This window comes from Malus domestica, chromosome 15 (genome assembly GCF_042453785.1).
Source record: "Malus domestica chromosome 15, GDT2T_hap1".
Lineage (NCBI taxonomy): Eukaryota > Viridiplantae > Streptophyta > Magnoliopsida > Rosales > Rosaceae > Malus > Malus domestica.
In genome coordinates, this window is record NC_091675.1 from 42,743,478 (window position 1) to 42,757,912 (window position 14,435).

The 14,435-nt window shown below is 38.2% G+C and overlaps 2 protein-coding genes across 5 annotated transcripts; one reads left to right on the top strand and one right to left on the bottom strand.

Annotated features, from left to right (window-relative positions):
* On the bottom strand, window positions 1–5,425 carry LOC103409541 (L10-interacting MYB domain-containing protein-like). Of its 4 annotated transcripts, none has more exons than XM_070813092.1 (6): window positions 5,034–5,352; window positions 4,461–4,528; window positions 3,624–3,687; window positions 964–1,481; window positions 652–883; window positions 1–567 (listed from the first exon to the last, which is right to left on the bottom strand). In XM_070813092.1, exons 4-6 carry the CDS (start codon window positions 1,459–1,461, stop codon window positions 116–118), a joined length of 1,182 nt encoding a protein of 393 aa, XP_070669193.1. In that variant the 5' UTR covers window positions 1,462–1,481; window positions 3,624–3,687; window positions 4,461–4,528; window positions 5,034–5,352; the 3' UTR covers window positions 1–115. The 4 variants fall into 4 exon arrangements, with proteins under 4 accessions (XP_070669193.1, XP_070669192.1, XP_070669195.1 ...); XM_070813091.1 differs by having other exon boundaries at window positions 5,025–5,352; XM_070813094.1 differs by lacking the exons at window positions 1–567; window positions 652–883; window positions 964–1,481 and adding exons at window positions 1,592–2,282; window positions 2,359–2,700 and having other exon boundaries at window positions 5,025–5,425.
* Window positions 5,426–5,624: 199 nt separating this feature from the next.
* LOC139191943 (zinc finger BED domain-containing protein RICESLEEPER 2-like) lies at window positions 5,625–6,599 on the top strand. The gene has a single exon (XM_070812979.1). It carries the CDS (start codon window positions 5,625–5,627, stop codon window positions 6,597–6,599), a length of 975 nt encoding a protein of 324 aa, XP_070669080.1.
* Window positions 6,600–14,435: the final 7,836 nt, after the last annotated feature.

Sequence of the window (14,435 nt, forward strand, 5' to 3'; positions counted from 1 at the left end):
TTTATAAACTTTATCTTAAATATTAATTAGTATGACAAACTATTTCAATTGAAATATTTTAGACTGAATAGCTAGAATTCATTAGTACAATATTGTTAATGTACTTGAAAGTAGTCTAATTAGATGCATTCATCAAACTTGCCGCTATTCTATTTCTTAATGCCTCTATCTCATTTGATCCTTCAACTTCATAATTTCGATATTCTTCATCATCATCATCACTACTATCGCTCTCTTCACAATAGTCTCTGGGGTCATCAAAATGACGATCACGTTCAGAATACCTCCGTATGTAGTTATGAAGAGCCATTGTAGCAATGACAATCTTCACTTGCTTATTGAACGGGTAATTAGGCATATCCCTTAAAATTGACCATTTTTTCTTCCATACCCCAAAAGTTCGTTCAATGATGCTCCTAAGAGAAGAATGTGTGTGGTTGAATACCTCTTTATGACCCGTTGGTTCGGCACCCCTACGAAAGTCTGGGAGATGATATCTTTCACCTTTATATGGTCCCAAATAACCTCTCATTTGTGGGTATCCCGCATCTACCAAGTAATATTTTCCTGACAATTGAAAATTTTGTTTTGTATTGTATTAATTATACAAAGCAAGTATGTAAAATGTTATAATATAAGTATGAAGATTACCATTTGGAGGCTTAGGAAAGTTTAAAATTGGATTTCGTAGCACGGATAGAAAAACCCTTGTATCATGTGCAGTGCCTTCCCATCCAGCACAAGCAAATGTGAATTGCATGTCAAAATTACATGCAGCCATAACATTTTGAGTTGGTATTCCTTTCCTACCAATGTATGGAACTTGATCCGGAGGTGGTATTGAAGCCTCAACATGTACTCCATCTATGGCACCAATACAATCCTAAAAATAATAACATTGAAAAAAACCGTCAACCTACACTTATAGTTTGCAAATAAGTTAGAAGACGAGTCAAAATTTACCTTAAAATAAGGCATGTATCTTGTATCTCTCCTTATTTCTTGGGGAATGCCACGAAACTCCGAATCCATCGGTTTGATAATATCTATTGCCATCTTACATACGATATCCAACATAGCACCAAAATATCTACTAATAGTCTCACCAGAATGTTGAAATCTCTCTTGCGCTAATCTATTTTTCACACCATATCCCAACATATGCAAGAACATTGCTAATATTTCAGTAGCACTCATTCTCCGTGAACCTTTCAATCCATAATTAGTTTGCAAGTCATTGGATAATCTATAAAAGACATCTTTGTTCATCCTAAACATTCTATAGCATCGCACATGATTTCCTTGTAGTACTTCCATCAACCACATATTACCTGTTTGGGAAGAATTCATACACGGAGTTTTGTGGATATATTTTGAGTAATATGTTTCGACAGCTGTCGCTATAGTGCATATAATTAGACCATCCTCCAACTCCTCAACATCTTCATCATAAGTGTTCATATTGAATATACACCTGTAACCTAACACATAATTGAACATTCCATACGTCATAATCCAACAATCACTAAGAAGTCATAATCCGACATTCAAGAATAATCCAACGTTTAATAAGAAATCATAATCTAACATTCAACATATAATCCAACATTCAATAAACACAAAATACAAGCAACAAGCAACATTCAACACATAATCCTAATGCAAAGTACAAACCACAAATAGTCATAATTCATAGTTTTAGCTCTCTATTGTTGTTTGTTGAACATATATTTCAACCAAGTCAGCTGCACTTCAGGATCAGTCATAGTGGCAAACACCTCTCGCTTCTCTGCACTACAAAATAAACATGTAGCAAACAACCATAACTCGCTAGGTGGCTCACAACCAGGCAATTGTGCAACAGATGCTATCGCTTCCGCAATACTACAGCCTATATGCGGCGGCCTCATCAATGAGTTTGCAGAACTCATACTTTCATAAACTTCAACAAGACGGTCAATTTGACCAGAAAGTTTTGCAGCACCTCCAATTTTTTTCCCCTTCTTATCAACCTTCTTCTTTTGAAAATCTCCTTGGTTGGTCGCTCTTTTTTTCCCCTTCCTAGTAGCTTGCCTTAGATCCTGCATGGTCTCACTTTCTTCCTCATCATCTAAATCAATTTGCCCTATAGATTCATCTCTTGACTCTGGTGGTAGTACTCCAGATGAAGGTGCCCAAGCATGTTCACCGGTAGCAACTGTGTTCGAGAACATCCTATCTAACTTATCCTCCATCTCAGGACTAATGCCTTTTTTCCGCAATTTTCCATATTCTTTGTTTATCTACAAGTAAACAAAGAATATGGTTAATACATATTCCATGATATCATAATACATATTCAAAGATAAATACACAAACCTGAATTTTATTATTCCACCACTCCTCAGAGGCATCAACGGTGCCCTTGCTCGAATTCCACCCTAGGCCAGTTTCTTTACCAATTAGCTCTTTCCACAACTTCCACTCAATTTTAAGTGCATCCCACTTATTTTTTAGTTGTTTTCTATCATAATCATGCCCTGTCTCTGCCTTGAAGTTAGCTATAATATTTGCATATCCATCTTTGTCAAAGTGAGTGCCCGGACGATGTCCGGCCTCAACCTCCTTGATGCAAACATCACAAAATATAGATATATTGTGGGCATTCCATGTAGCCACAGGATTTGATGAAGATGCCCCCTTCTTTGCCATCGATACCAACTACTGAATTGTATATATACATATATATTTATATATTAAAACAAGAACAAATGAAAAATTTCTGAAAAATATTTCTTGCTTATGGTTTCATACTTATATATAAAAGCCTATGAGAAACATAAACCTCTTTTTATTGTTTTATGCCATATTTCTGTGGGGAAATTGAAAGTAATTAATACATCAGAATAATACATCACAACATATCAGAGATACACACTAACACCAACTAATAAGAAATACACAAAATTGTATTAATTGTCTTGGTGCTATTAGGAATGGAAAGGCGTTTGTACTTTTAACTAACAATTAAAATTGTATCAAATTATTCATATGGTTAGATTTTGTAATGACTTGAAATATGATGCTTTATTAATAATGACTAGGAAAAAAGAAAGTAATATGTTGATCTGCTTCAAAAAATTTACAACAGACAATACAGAAACCCTACCAACCCACCTGACTTTGACACCCCCCACGCCCGGAAGAATGGCAAAGTTCATGCTATTAGTACTCCACTGTTAAACTACAAAACTAGCAACCTAATAAATCAAACGAGCCTTCCAGTCCCGTAGTAATTAATACATCAAAAGATGATGATGCTAGACAGCTACCAACCCAAAAACAAGCAGCATCCTATAATAATCATCAGCCCATAACACCTTAAAAACAAATCCGTAAATCCGTAAATTCGAAGTAAGAAACCAAACAAACAATTAAACAAATAAACCAAGAAGCAAAAGCAAATAAACCACATACAAAAGCATTGATTTCAATTAATACTAGTAATCACAACAAAATCAAAAATTTATTTGCAAGTTTCCAAAATTAACAATCGAAGTATTTTCAATTATTCTTTCTCTTTCCAGGAAACAATTAAATATTAACGAAAACCATAAATACAATACAATAGGAACGAACAATACCTAGAGCAAGACGGAGAAGATGAAACCGTGGCGGTGAAGATTAATAGACGGGAGGAAGCACAGTCTGAAAATGCAACATGAGATGGAGGATTAATAGCAGTGTACTGGCAAGCATCAACAGATAGAGAGGATTAAAAATGGATATGCAAAAATGCAGATCCAACAACAACACACATTTAAGTGAGTAGACAGAGTGGAACTCAAAATTAGTCGCCAGTTCCTTACAAGTAATTTTCAAGCGGAGTGGCTTTACTATGCATACAAGGTTAGAGAATAGAAAACAATGCTAATTTTGTTGATTCTTTAAACATCTAACAATTCTCATGTTATCTAATCACACCACACCACACCACACTGGGGAGTTCAATTCCTTCCAAAGAGAGATTACAAACCAACAAACTGGGAAAATGGAAGAAAACATTGACATAAATGCTTCAATCAAACAGAACCCTGATCATACATAAATATATATTGCTTTGTTTATAAATTTGATGTGTTTTAAGCTCTGCACTTGTATAACCTTTTATGGAAGGCTAAATTGATTTAGTGGATGTGAGAAGTATGTGTGATTAGAGCATTAGTCATTTTAATTACATAGAGTCAGACTTTTGCTTTATTCTAAAATGCATTTTCTAATTGAAAGAAGACTTTTGCTTTATCTAATCCTAACCAACAAACACCAGAACAGACTTTGTAGTTGCTCTGTTCTGTCATTAATCTGTCTAATGTTTTGTCATTAATCTGTCTAATAAACCAAATACCATTTAAATGCAATCACAAAACAGATTTATCAAAAACATGAAAACCGAATTTTGTACCAAGAAAAAAATAATCCACCTGTTCGAGTACAGCCTCAGCGACGTCCTCAAAAACCCACTTCCTTCCAGAGAGATACAATACGAACACTGACAAAGGGATGACAAATCAGAAGCACAGTTCATAGATTAGAACCAGAGCAAAGCTTTATAAAAAACTATCCTTTACCTAAACCCAAATCAGAAGCAAACCTTCTCAATTTTTCTTGTTTCCTCCACAAACCCTAATTTTTCCCCAATTATTTTTTTCCCAATTATTTTTTTTCCACAAACCATATCACCTTCCCCAATTAATTTTTCCCCACCCTCCATCCCCAATTGTTTTTCCCGACACCCAATCATTACTGGCAAGCAACTCGGAAACATTTCAAATCCTTTGCTGTGTCCACAACGAAGAAAGTGTACGCAACATGATCACCCTCCTAGAGGCGTCAAACGCAACAGAAGCAAGCCCGATTTGTGCCTACATTTTCCATGCAGTCGAGCTCCTTCATCCCTGGGCTCTTCCCACCCTTTTTTCCCTCTCCCATCCCCAAAGTTAAAAATCCAAACAAATAAATAAATAAAATTTACAAGAGAAACTTACCAAACGAACCTGGAGAACGAGAGAACAAGGGAGAACGCTGGTTTTGGAACGAGAGAACGAGAGAGATCTGGTTTCTTGGTTCGGGTATGAGAGAGGAGAGTAGACTGAAGGAAAGAAAAGAGGAAAAGAAGGCGAGAAGGAGAGAGAGGCGGAAAGGAGAGACTGTATAAGGAAGGAGGGCAATTTTGGATTATTGAAAAATTCATTAAACCTACACTGTTCACCCGTGTTTTTGGTTTGGGAAGCCGCAGCTGTTTTTGGGAAGCTGCAAATAGCAGCTTCCTGTTTTAGGCTTCTTTTCACCCTCAGCTTTAAAACAAAGCTGCTTTTGAAAAATTTACCAAACGCCTCAAATCCCTCTGGCTTTTTTTCACCCTAGCTTTTTTTTTAAGCACAGCCCTACCAAACTGGGGCTTAGTCATAAGAAATTGTGTGAGATTTGTGAGGAGCTCTCCACAAAGGTTAGAGTATTTCAAGCAAGCCGTGTTTATGGATAAGTTAACATGTAAAGCAAGTGTTTGCTTAGATTGCCCCACAAGATGGAATTCCACATTTCATATGTTGGAAGTAGCCATAAAGTTTAAGAAGGCCTTTGCTAGGATGGGGGAGGAAAGTGATACTCTTTTTAGTGTGTACTTCAAAGAATTTGAAGAAGAAAAGGATGAAGATGGAATAGTTGCTATTAAAGGTCAAAGAAGGGTTGGACCACCAACCGGAGAAGATTGGGAAAAGGCGGAGGTGTTTGTTCGGTTTTTGCGGGTTTTTTATGAGGTGACATTGCGGGTGAGTCATTCTTTGATCCCCACGGCTCATACCGCTCTCCATGATGTTATCAAAATAGAGACGGCTATCAAGAATTTGGTTCCCCCACCCAATGTGCAAACCGGTTCACCAATAGAGGTACTTTTGAAGCAAATGGCAACCGACATGAGAGCAAAGTATGACAAATATTTTGGTTCTTATCTTCAATTGAACAATTTGCTAGTGGTTGCTCTTATTTTAGATCCAAGGTTCAAGTTAAGGCATGTCACTCATCTCCTTAAAAAGCAATTATTAGAAGTTGATGTTCATTTGAAAACTAAGGAGATAAGAGATGTGTTGGATGCTCTTTACAAAGAATATGCCCCAAGGGTTGATGGGGGGAAGCATATGAAGGTCCCCACACCTCCTCGAGAGCCTTCTTCTACTTCACATGTTGTTGAATCCTTTGAAGATGATTGTGTAGATGATTGGATTGATTTTGTAGAAGAGAGTGAGGAGCAAGTGGTGGGAGATGAGGTGGATTCATATTTGTTGGATCCTTTGGAGAAGGTGGACAAAGAAACCAAGGGTGCTTTTAAAATTCTTTCATGGTGGAAGACCAATGGTTGCAAGTATCCTATATTGGCGGCCATTGCAAAAGACATATTTGCTATTCAAGCATCTACCGTGGCTTCAGAGAGTGCTTTTAGTACCGGGGGAAGAGTAATTTCGGATTTTAGGAGTTCTTTAACTCCTAAATCGGTGGAGGCCTTAATTTGCATGCATAATTGGATGAGAGGTGATGGTATTATCACCTTAGAAGATGATGCATAATTGAAAAATAGGCCTTGTTCCTCATAGGCCCAGAACCGAACCGAACCCATACTTATACCGAACCGAACCGAACCTATTAGGTTCGGTACTACATCGGTACAACCAGTCATACCGTACCGAACCGTACCGAAAGTTTGTTATAGGTTCGGTTTCGGTACTACCTCGGTACCGAACCGTACCGAACCGTGCCCAGGCTTAGGGAAAAGGCTTTATTGTTGTTGTTGTTGTGAGTTTTTACTGCCAAAAATATCGTGTTCAAGTTATGTTTATTGTATTCAAGTTATGTTTACTATGTCACATCCCACACACACATACATGGTACATATATCTGTTGAACATCTAAATGCTTTGTGTTCACTGTTATGCTCACTTGACATATTAATAACTTGCGAAGAACTTCAGCCTTCTTGGCTAGGATAGTTTTTTGGAAACTGAAATTGGTGTTTGAATCTTAGATTTATTGACTAACAAATCTATCTTAGTTGACTAGTGGGCTTGACTAGTCAATCCAGCATATTATAATTTTTATATACAAGATATTCCTCCTGGTACCAATTCCACAACTTTCGTTCCCCAACTATTTCTTTTTATGGATATCATATAGTAAAGAGGAATGGGGAGTAACAATTTCATTTCGGGTTGCCTAGGTAAGTTTTACAGACCCGCCATGATTAGCACTTGCCCTCCACCATTGGTCTTAAAGAACATGGCATGTCATTAGGTTCAGAAGCTAGTTGAAAGGAGAAACATGTAAAGCTCATACATATACACAAATAAAGCATTTGTAACCTTAAACTAACCAAAAGAAAGTAACGAAAATATCTTAGCACAGATTTACTCATGTGACAAGAGTATTATGTATCCTTTCCTGACCCAAAGATAGGATCTCCTGCATCTTTACATGCCAGTCTGGTTTTAACGTACCTTCGAGCAAAATCTTCGACCTCCCTGAACAGCAATTACAGAAAATATGTAACAGCAGCAAGAACAAGGTTTGTCTCTCTCAATTGCGTATTTACGTGCAGAACCAAGGTTTTTTCAGAACTACCACAAGCAGCAAGAAAAATGCAAAACATTGTCCCGAAGTTTACTAAAATCTTTCACAGACCAACACTTTTAAGCAACTTTTTTTCTTCTTTTTATCCGAGCGAAAAGTGGATCTAACCTTGGGACAGTTTTAAACGAAAGTGGAGAAATACCACTACACTAACAGCTGTTTGGTTTTTAAGCAAACTCTGCGACATTGAAAAACATATGACAATATGAAATTCTTCCGCAGGTATCGAATGTCAAACTAGAGCTGGGCGTAAATTTGTTGAGTTCATCACTGGGGCAATCAAAGTTAAGATTGCTTGGGAAAATGAAGAAAATTTAGCCACCTAACAACTCAAGCGAAAATATACAAGTTCAAGACCAACTTAGTGCTTCTTCTTTTCGTTCTTGGTAGTTTTAATCCCTTTGGAATCTGTGAAACATAAAGTAAAAATAGACGACTAGGACACTAGACTTCAAATTCCATTTTAAAGTAATCTTAAGTACTCTAAGCATAGTATAATGAGGGAATGCAATCCTGAAAAGATTAGTATAAAGTGTTAAAATTTATATATTATAATATTTAATTCAATGTTTGAATGAAAAGTTCTTAACCGTCTGTATCAAAAGGTGTAAGTTATTCAAATGGTGCCGTCTTTACTTAAGTCATTAATAATTTATTGACAAGTGTATAAATATCTCAGTGTAATCCTCTATTCATTCAATGAAAGATACTTTTCTAATATGGTATCATCATTCTCTGCTTAATCGCCTCTATCTTTCGCTCCTTTCGATCGCTGCGATTTCTGCAAATCTTGCAAATTTATGCAATCTTCTTCGAGTTCATCACCTCTGAATCCATAAATCATTACCCCCAATTCTTCTCCGATGAACCCTAATTTCACGTCGGTGATATCTTCTCCCTCAATTTCTTCAATTACAATCCAAAGTATTAGTTGTATGGTTCCTACGAAGCTATAATTACCTCATTTGGAAGGCGTTGTTTGCTCCGATCTTTCGTCGATATCGATTGACCGAAATTGTTGATGGTAAGAAGTCTGTCCGCCGCCGTTTCTCCTCGATGAATCATGCAAAAGTATTGGAATTCCGAATCCTGCATTCGATATCTTAAGCAATAATATCTCTGATGCAAAGATTTGGAGGAATTTCTACTGCTCACATCCATCAACTGTGTTCTTGACTACATTCTATGCAAAATGGTGATCTTATTATTTCTGAGTATATTCAGCAGATCAAGAATATCTCTTATGCACTCATGGCTACTAGCGCGCCAATTTTTGAATATGACCTAATTGTTGTTACTCTCAATGGTCTTTAATCTTTTATTGATTCGATAATGCTTCGTATATCATCTACTTCACTGGATAAGCTTCATGGATTGTTACTCAACAAAGAAATGTTCATGAATTGCAAGAAGAATGCCACTATTCCTTATGCTTCTGAACCCTTTCAAGCTTTTGCTACTCAATACCAAAGTCCTTAGCCTCCTTTGTTGCCAACCCCATAACTCTATGCAGCACAATCTTCGAACTACAATCCTTCTCCCAAACAGTACAACAATATTGGTAAAGGAAATTATCGTGGAAATAATTACAGAGGCAATTATAATAGTTTTGGAAATTATAGAGGGAATTCTAACAATTATAATCCCAATTATGGGGGCAATAATCGCAACAGCTATAGTGACCGAGTTCCTTGCCAAATTTGTCATTCTCAAGATCATGAAGCAATTGATTGCTTAGAGAGGATGAATCACTCTTTTGCTAACAAAATTCCTCCTGCCAAGCTGCAGCCCATGTGTGCTCATACCAATTCCAAGCCACCCTTTCCTACTTGGATCATGGATTATGGTGCCACATCTCATATTGCTAATGATATATCATTCGCTCAGTATTCTGTGCCTTCTAATGGACATGATAAGGTCTATATTGGTGATGGTCAAGGTATGCATATCCAGCACACTGGTACATCTATTATTCATACACCTACTATGACAACCCGTTCCTACTTTTATGATTTTATTAATTTTAAAAGAGTGATTGGACGAAAATGCCCATGAGGCAAGATTGTTGACCTTTGTTGACCACCAATTTGTGATGCAAACGAGCTATTATTTTACCATATTCTCGAAGTACTCGACGGTATGAATGTATAGCCGTAAGTGGAATCAAATTTGGAGTTACGATGAAGTTTTTACGGAACTACGAAACTTAAGGGTGTTTTATGAAATTTGAATTTTGGGTATTTTTTAAAAAATATTTTAATATTTTATGTTAGGATATTTTAAATATTTTATTATTTATATTTGGTCTATGGGACCCACAAATCCAAAACTCTCCACTCTCTCTTTGCCACGTTTTCTCTCTTCTTCACCATAAACTAGGACTCTCTCTCTCTCCTCTCCATTCCTTCCCTTCTCTCTCTCCAACATTCTCATCTCTCCCAGCTATCTCCCTTTGCAAACTGTGGTACTGACTGACACGCCCTCGCCGCTCTGACGAGCTTCACCACCACCAGTGACCAACACCTTGCCATGCACCTCATTTTTCCTCCTCGTCTCAAACTGGGAACCCATTCTCTCACTCAGTGCTCACTGCACGAAAAATGCTGACGGAGATCTGGTGATCTCTTCACTTCTCGACCTCGGTATGGTTTTGCACTCCTTCATTTTCTCCTAATTTTTGATTTCTAGCTCGATCTTGAGCTTACTCGCAAGTTTTGGGTAGCTTTTACACAGAACTCAACTCGGGAGAAATACTTCACGGTTTTCATACGAAATCCACATGGTTGCAAGCTGTTTTACGGCTAACTTCAGCCACGACTTCGTCTACTATTGGTATATTTCAAACCCTTACATCACGAGCTTCATTTTTTACTTTTATTTCATCACAAATGGTTGAGTTTTGAGCTTGTTTGTAGCTCAGGAATTTGCTGGCCAGTTTTCGGCTACCGGACCCGCTATAGGGACCAGGATGACCCGACCAGAGAAGAAGAAGGAAAAAAAAGGCCTTAGGCCCAAAATCCAGCCCAAAACCATAAGCCCAAGCCTTTGGGCCTTTGTTTCAAGCCAACCCATTTCTGAATTGGGCTAAGAAAATTCTGAGAATATTCTCTGGAATATTCCTTGGGTTGATTTTTTGAAACTTTCTCAGGAACCCTCCTAGGTTAATTTCGACGCCCCGACTTCGTTTTTGACATCCATTGAGTGAAATTCCAAAGTTTTAACGTAGTTGACCACCAGGGTGTCTCGGTTGACTTTTAACGATTGACTGTCAACCTTCTTGTTGACTTCTTACAAAATTTGTCGGGGACTATCCTTAGCGTATTTTGATGCTCTGATTCCAAATTCGCACTCCGTTTTCCCAAATTTAATTGTTTTAGTGGAGTTTTACTAATGGGTCCAAATATTATGCTTAGGTGCGATTATTATCGGTGACTTCGGCTATTCTAGTTCGAACGGGTTCGACTCGACGACGTGATCTGTGAGTAGGTATTTTCTTTATATATATAGTGGTTAGTTTCCATATATACAATTATTAATAAATTCTCTACGTGATTGCCATGATTAAATTAACGTTATAAGAAATGCCTTATTGTTGGGAAATAATGAAATAATCCTACGGGATGCACATGTAAGCTTATTATTAAGGGGATGCTTTAATTATATTTGTGGTCTTGAATAGTATTATATTGACTAGAAGTGTCGAATTGTTGTGGCATGATTATATATAAGTTATTTGATCATAATTGTTGCACTGGTGTTAGTACTCGCCCAAGCCAGGGCCAGTCTTTCACGTGTACATCGCACCATACGCTCACTTTGTATCCATTGTAGGTGCCAGTCCTGTCATACAGGTTGCAATAAGCAACTCCAACTCATATGTGTTGCGCATAGCGTCAGTCTTCACGTGATTGTAGTACTAGAGCATATATCATTATTACACCCAGTTCTGTTCATGTCATAATATCTCTACATGAACTCGTGTGTCAGCATATGTTAATGAGCATTCGATGAGATATGTTTATTTAGGCGAAAATATGTGATTACGGACGTCATGTACTTATTCATGAAAGTTGTGACATAAGGCATCCTTGAAATATTGCTGGTTATGGTAAGCATTTTTATATTATACGTAGAATGTATATTTTGGAAACTATACTTATTTTACAATGAGGGGTTAGAAATTTTTTAGAAGGTTTTTATAAAGCTTTATTTTTAGGCCCACTCACCCTTATTTTTCGCCCCTCTAGTTTTTAGTGGCTGAGCTTTCATATTGACGAGGATTCTTGGCAAATTTTGGTATTGGAGATTACTTCGTTGGTATAATTATCATCCTACCTTACTGTACTTTACTTAAGCTCTGACATCACGTGTGAAATAGGTTCATTCCCGCTCACAAGTGCATTCTTATATTTAGGCACTTTCTTCAAGGGCCTTCGGGGCTTGATCTTGAATTGGTGGAAGTTCTTCAAGGCCTTTGGGGCTTGATCTTGAAGGTGGATGATTGTTGATCCGAGGGCCGTTGGGGCTTGATCTTGGAAGAACGAAGAACGAAGAACGAAGAACGAATAAGGCTTTCTTGATTTTTCGGGATGAACGGATGATGAACGATGAACATTTTTTTCAAGGGCCATCAGGGCTTGATCTTGAATTGGTGGAAGTTCTTCAAGGGCCTTTGGGGCTTGATCTTGAAGGTGGATGATTGTTGATCTGAGGGCCGTCGGGGCTTGATCTTGGAAGAACGATGAACGAAGAACGAAGAAGGCTTTCTTGATTCTTCAGGAACCTGGATGCTTGAGAGCTTCGGTGTTTCAAAGCTTCAGAGCTTCAAGGTGTCATATGAATTTTTTCTAAAATGAATGAAATTGGCTTCTATTTATAGAATTTTCCAAGGCCTAATTTTGAATATAATATTCCAGATGAAATAAGTCGTTTCTGCCAGGTGTTGACACGTGTCTTGCTTGATGACTTTTCCGACTCATTTCAATTTTTCGTCGAGTCATATGCTACGTGTAAAATTTATGTAATACATGAGCATCGAAACTTTAATTTATCGGTCAACATTTATTTACCAAAATTTCGATGTCTACAAATGCCCCCACTTCAAGGCGCGTCATATACATGTGCTTGTCACGTGTAGGAGATGCGTTTTGAAGTCCCTTAATGTAGATGTCGATCCAAGGGCCGTTGGGGCTTGATCTTGAATTGGGCTGGAAATTTCTTCAAGGGCCGTTGAGGCTTGTTCTTGGACTTTGTTTGAAATTTCTTCAAGGAGCTTTCGAGGCTTGATCTTGAAGGTTGAAATTGGACCACAAGGAGTTTCATGTGGTAGATGATCTTTGGCTTTGGTAGTGGATGAATCGGCACGTATTTGTTTTTGCGCTTGTTGACTTTCCACAGCTTTGATCTTGAACTGGGTTGGAGGATTTTCTGGATTCCTCAAATTGTCGATTTTCCACAGCTTATTCTTGAACTGGATTTGATTCAAATATGGTGGACGCTTGATCTTGAATCGGACTTGTGATTTCCTCAAGGGCCGTCGATGCTTGATCTTGAATTTGGCTGGAAGCTTCTTCAAGGGCCGTTAAGGCTTGATTCTTGAAGGTTGACTCGAACACATGGCAAGCAGGCACGAGGTGAAGGTGATGACTTGTTGCTTTGTTCAATCTTTCTAATTCACACTTAAGCAGTTTGGTCAACGGTATGATCTTCAAGATTGATGGGCTCTTCTTCTAGTTGGTGACTTGATCTTTAAGAATTTGATTCAAGGGTGGTGAATCGGCACGTGCAGCCCACAACGCCTAGCGAGTCGACCTAAGAATTTGAGGGTCAAAACGAGTCCTTCACCCAGAGTGATCGCAACCCTGATGATATGAGATACTTTTGATTTGGAAGAAGTAGCGGATGAATCAGCACGTGCTTTGTTGTGCTAGTCTCCACATGCTTCAATGTATCATTTTCCCTTGCCTTATCTGTTCTTCTGGCAGATGTGGTATCTTCTCTGGAAGCATAAGATGCTGAGATAATGGGTACTTTGAGAGCAGTGCTAGGTAAGCAATCAGGGAAGGGTTCCAAGCAGTCGGTTCCAGATCAAAAGATTGATACCAAGTGCTGGTTGATTGCTTTCTTTCTCCTTGTCTCGCAGGTAAGAACAAGGACAAAGAAAATGACAGGGAGAAAGCATGATATGAAATACTCTTGCTTTCGAAGAAGTGGTGGCGATTTGACAGCGTTGCAGAGCGAGGCTTTGCTCTTCGGCGATGATGCCGTTAATATGTTGTTAAAGCTTTTCGAGCTCTTAGATTCAACTCAGACCCCTTCTCGAGCTCTTCGGCGATGGCGAGTTGACTGTGCAGGCTGCATTCTTCTCTGCTTGTTTCTTTTGCACGTTGTTTCCACATGCTGCAAGGTATCATTTTCACTTGCCTTATCTGTTCTCTAGGCAAATGTGGCATCTTCTTTGGAAGTACATCAATAACTAAAGATGAGTACTAGAGAGCAATGCCAGGTAAGCAACCAGGAAAAGGTTCCAGGTAGTCGATTCCTTACCCGAGTTTGAGTGGAGGTTCCGGCATATTGTTTTCTTTATCCTTGTCTTTGTAGGTAAGAACAAGGATAAAGGAAAGGACAGAGAGAAAGCATGATATGAGATACTCTTGCTTTCTACCCTGGTGATATGAGATACTTTTGCTTTGATGTCATTTGCTTGCAGAGGTACCCCAAGGAATAAGGAACATTGAGTGACTCGAGAGGCTTCGGTTGGGAAGGCATTCTCGGAGATG

Excerpts from the sequence above, each read along its gene's own strand:
- LOC103409541 (XM_070813092.1), bottom strand. The coding sequence starts at position 1,461 with ATGAACACTTATGATGAAGATGTTGAGGAGTTGGAGGATGGTCTAATT. Across the intron at positions 884-963 it reads GATACATGCCTTATTTTAAG|GATTGTATTGGTGCCATAGA; the intron begins GTAAATTTTGAC and ends TATTATTTTTAG. Across the intron at positions 568-651 it reads CTTTCCTAAGCCTCCAAATG|GAAAATATTACTTGGTAGAT; the intron begins GTAATCTTCATA and ends TTCAATTGTCAG.
- LOC139191943 (XM_070812979.1), top strand. The coding sequence starts at position 5,625 with ATGGGGGAGGAAAGTGATACTCTTTTTAGTGTGTACTTCAAAGAATTT.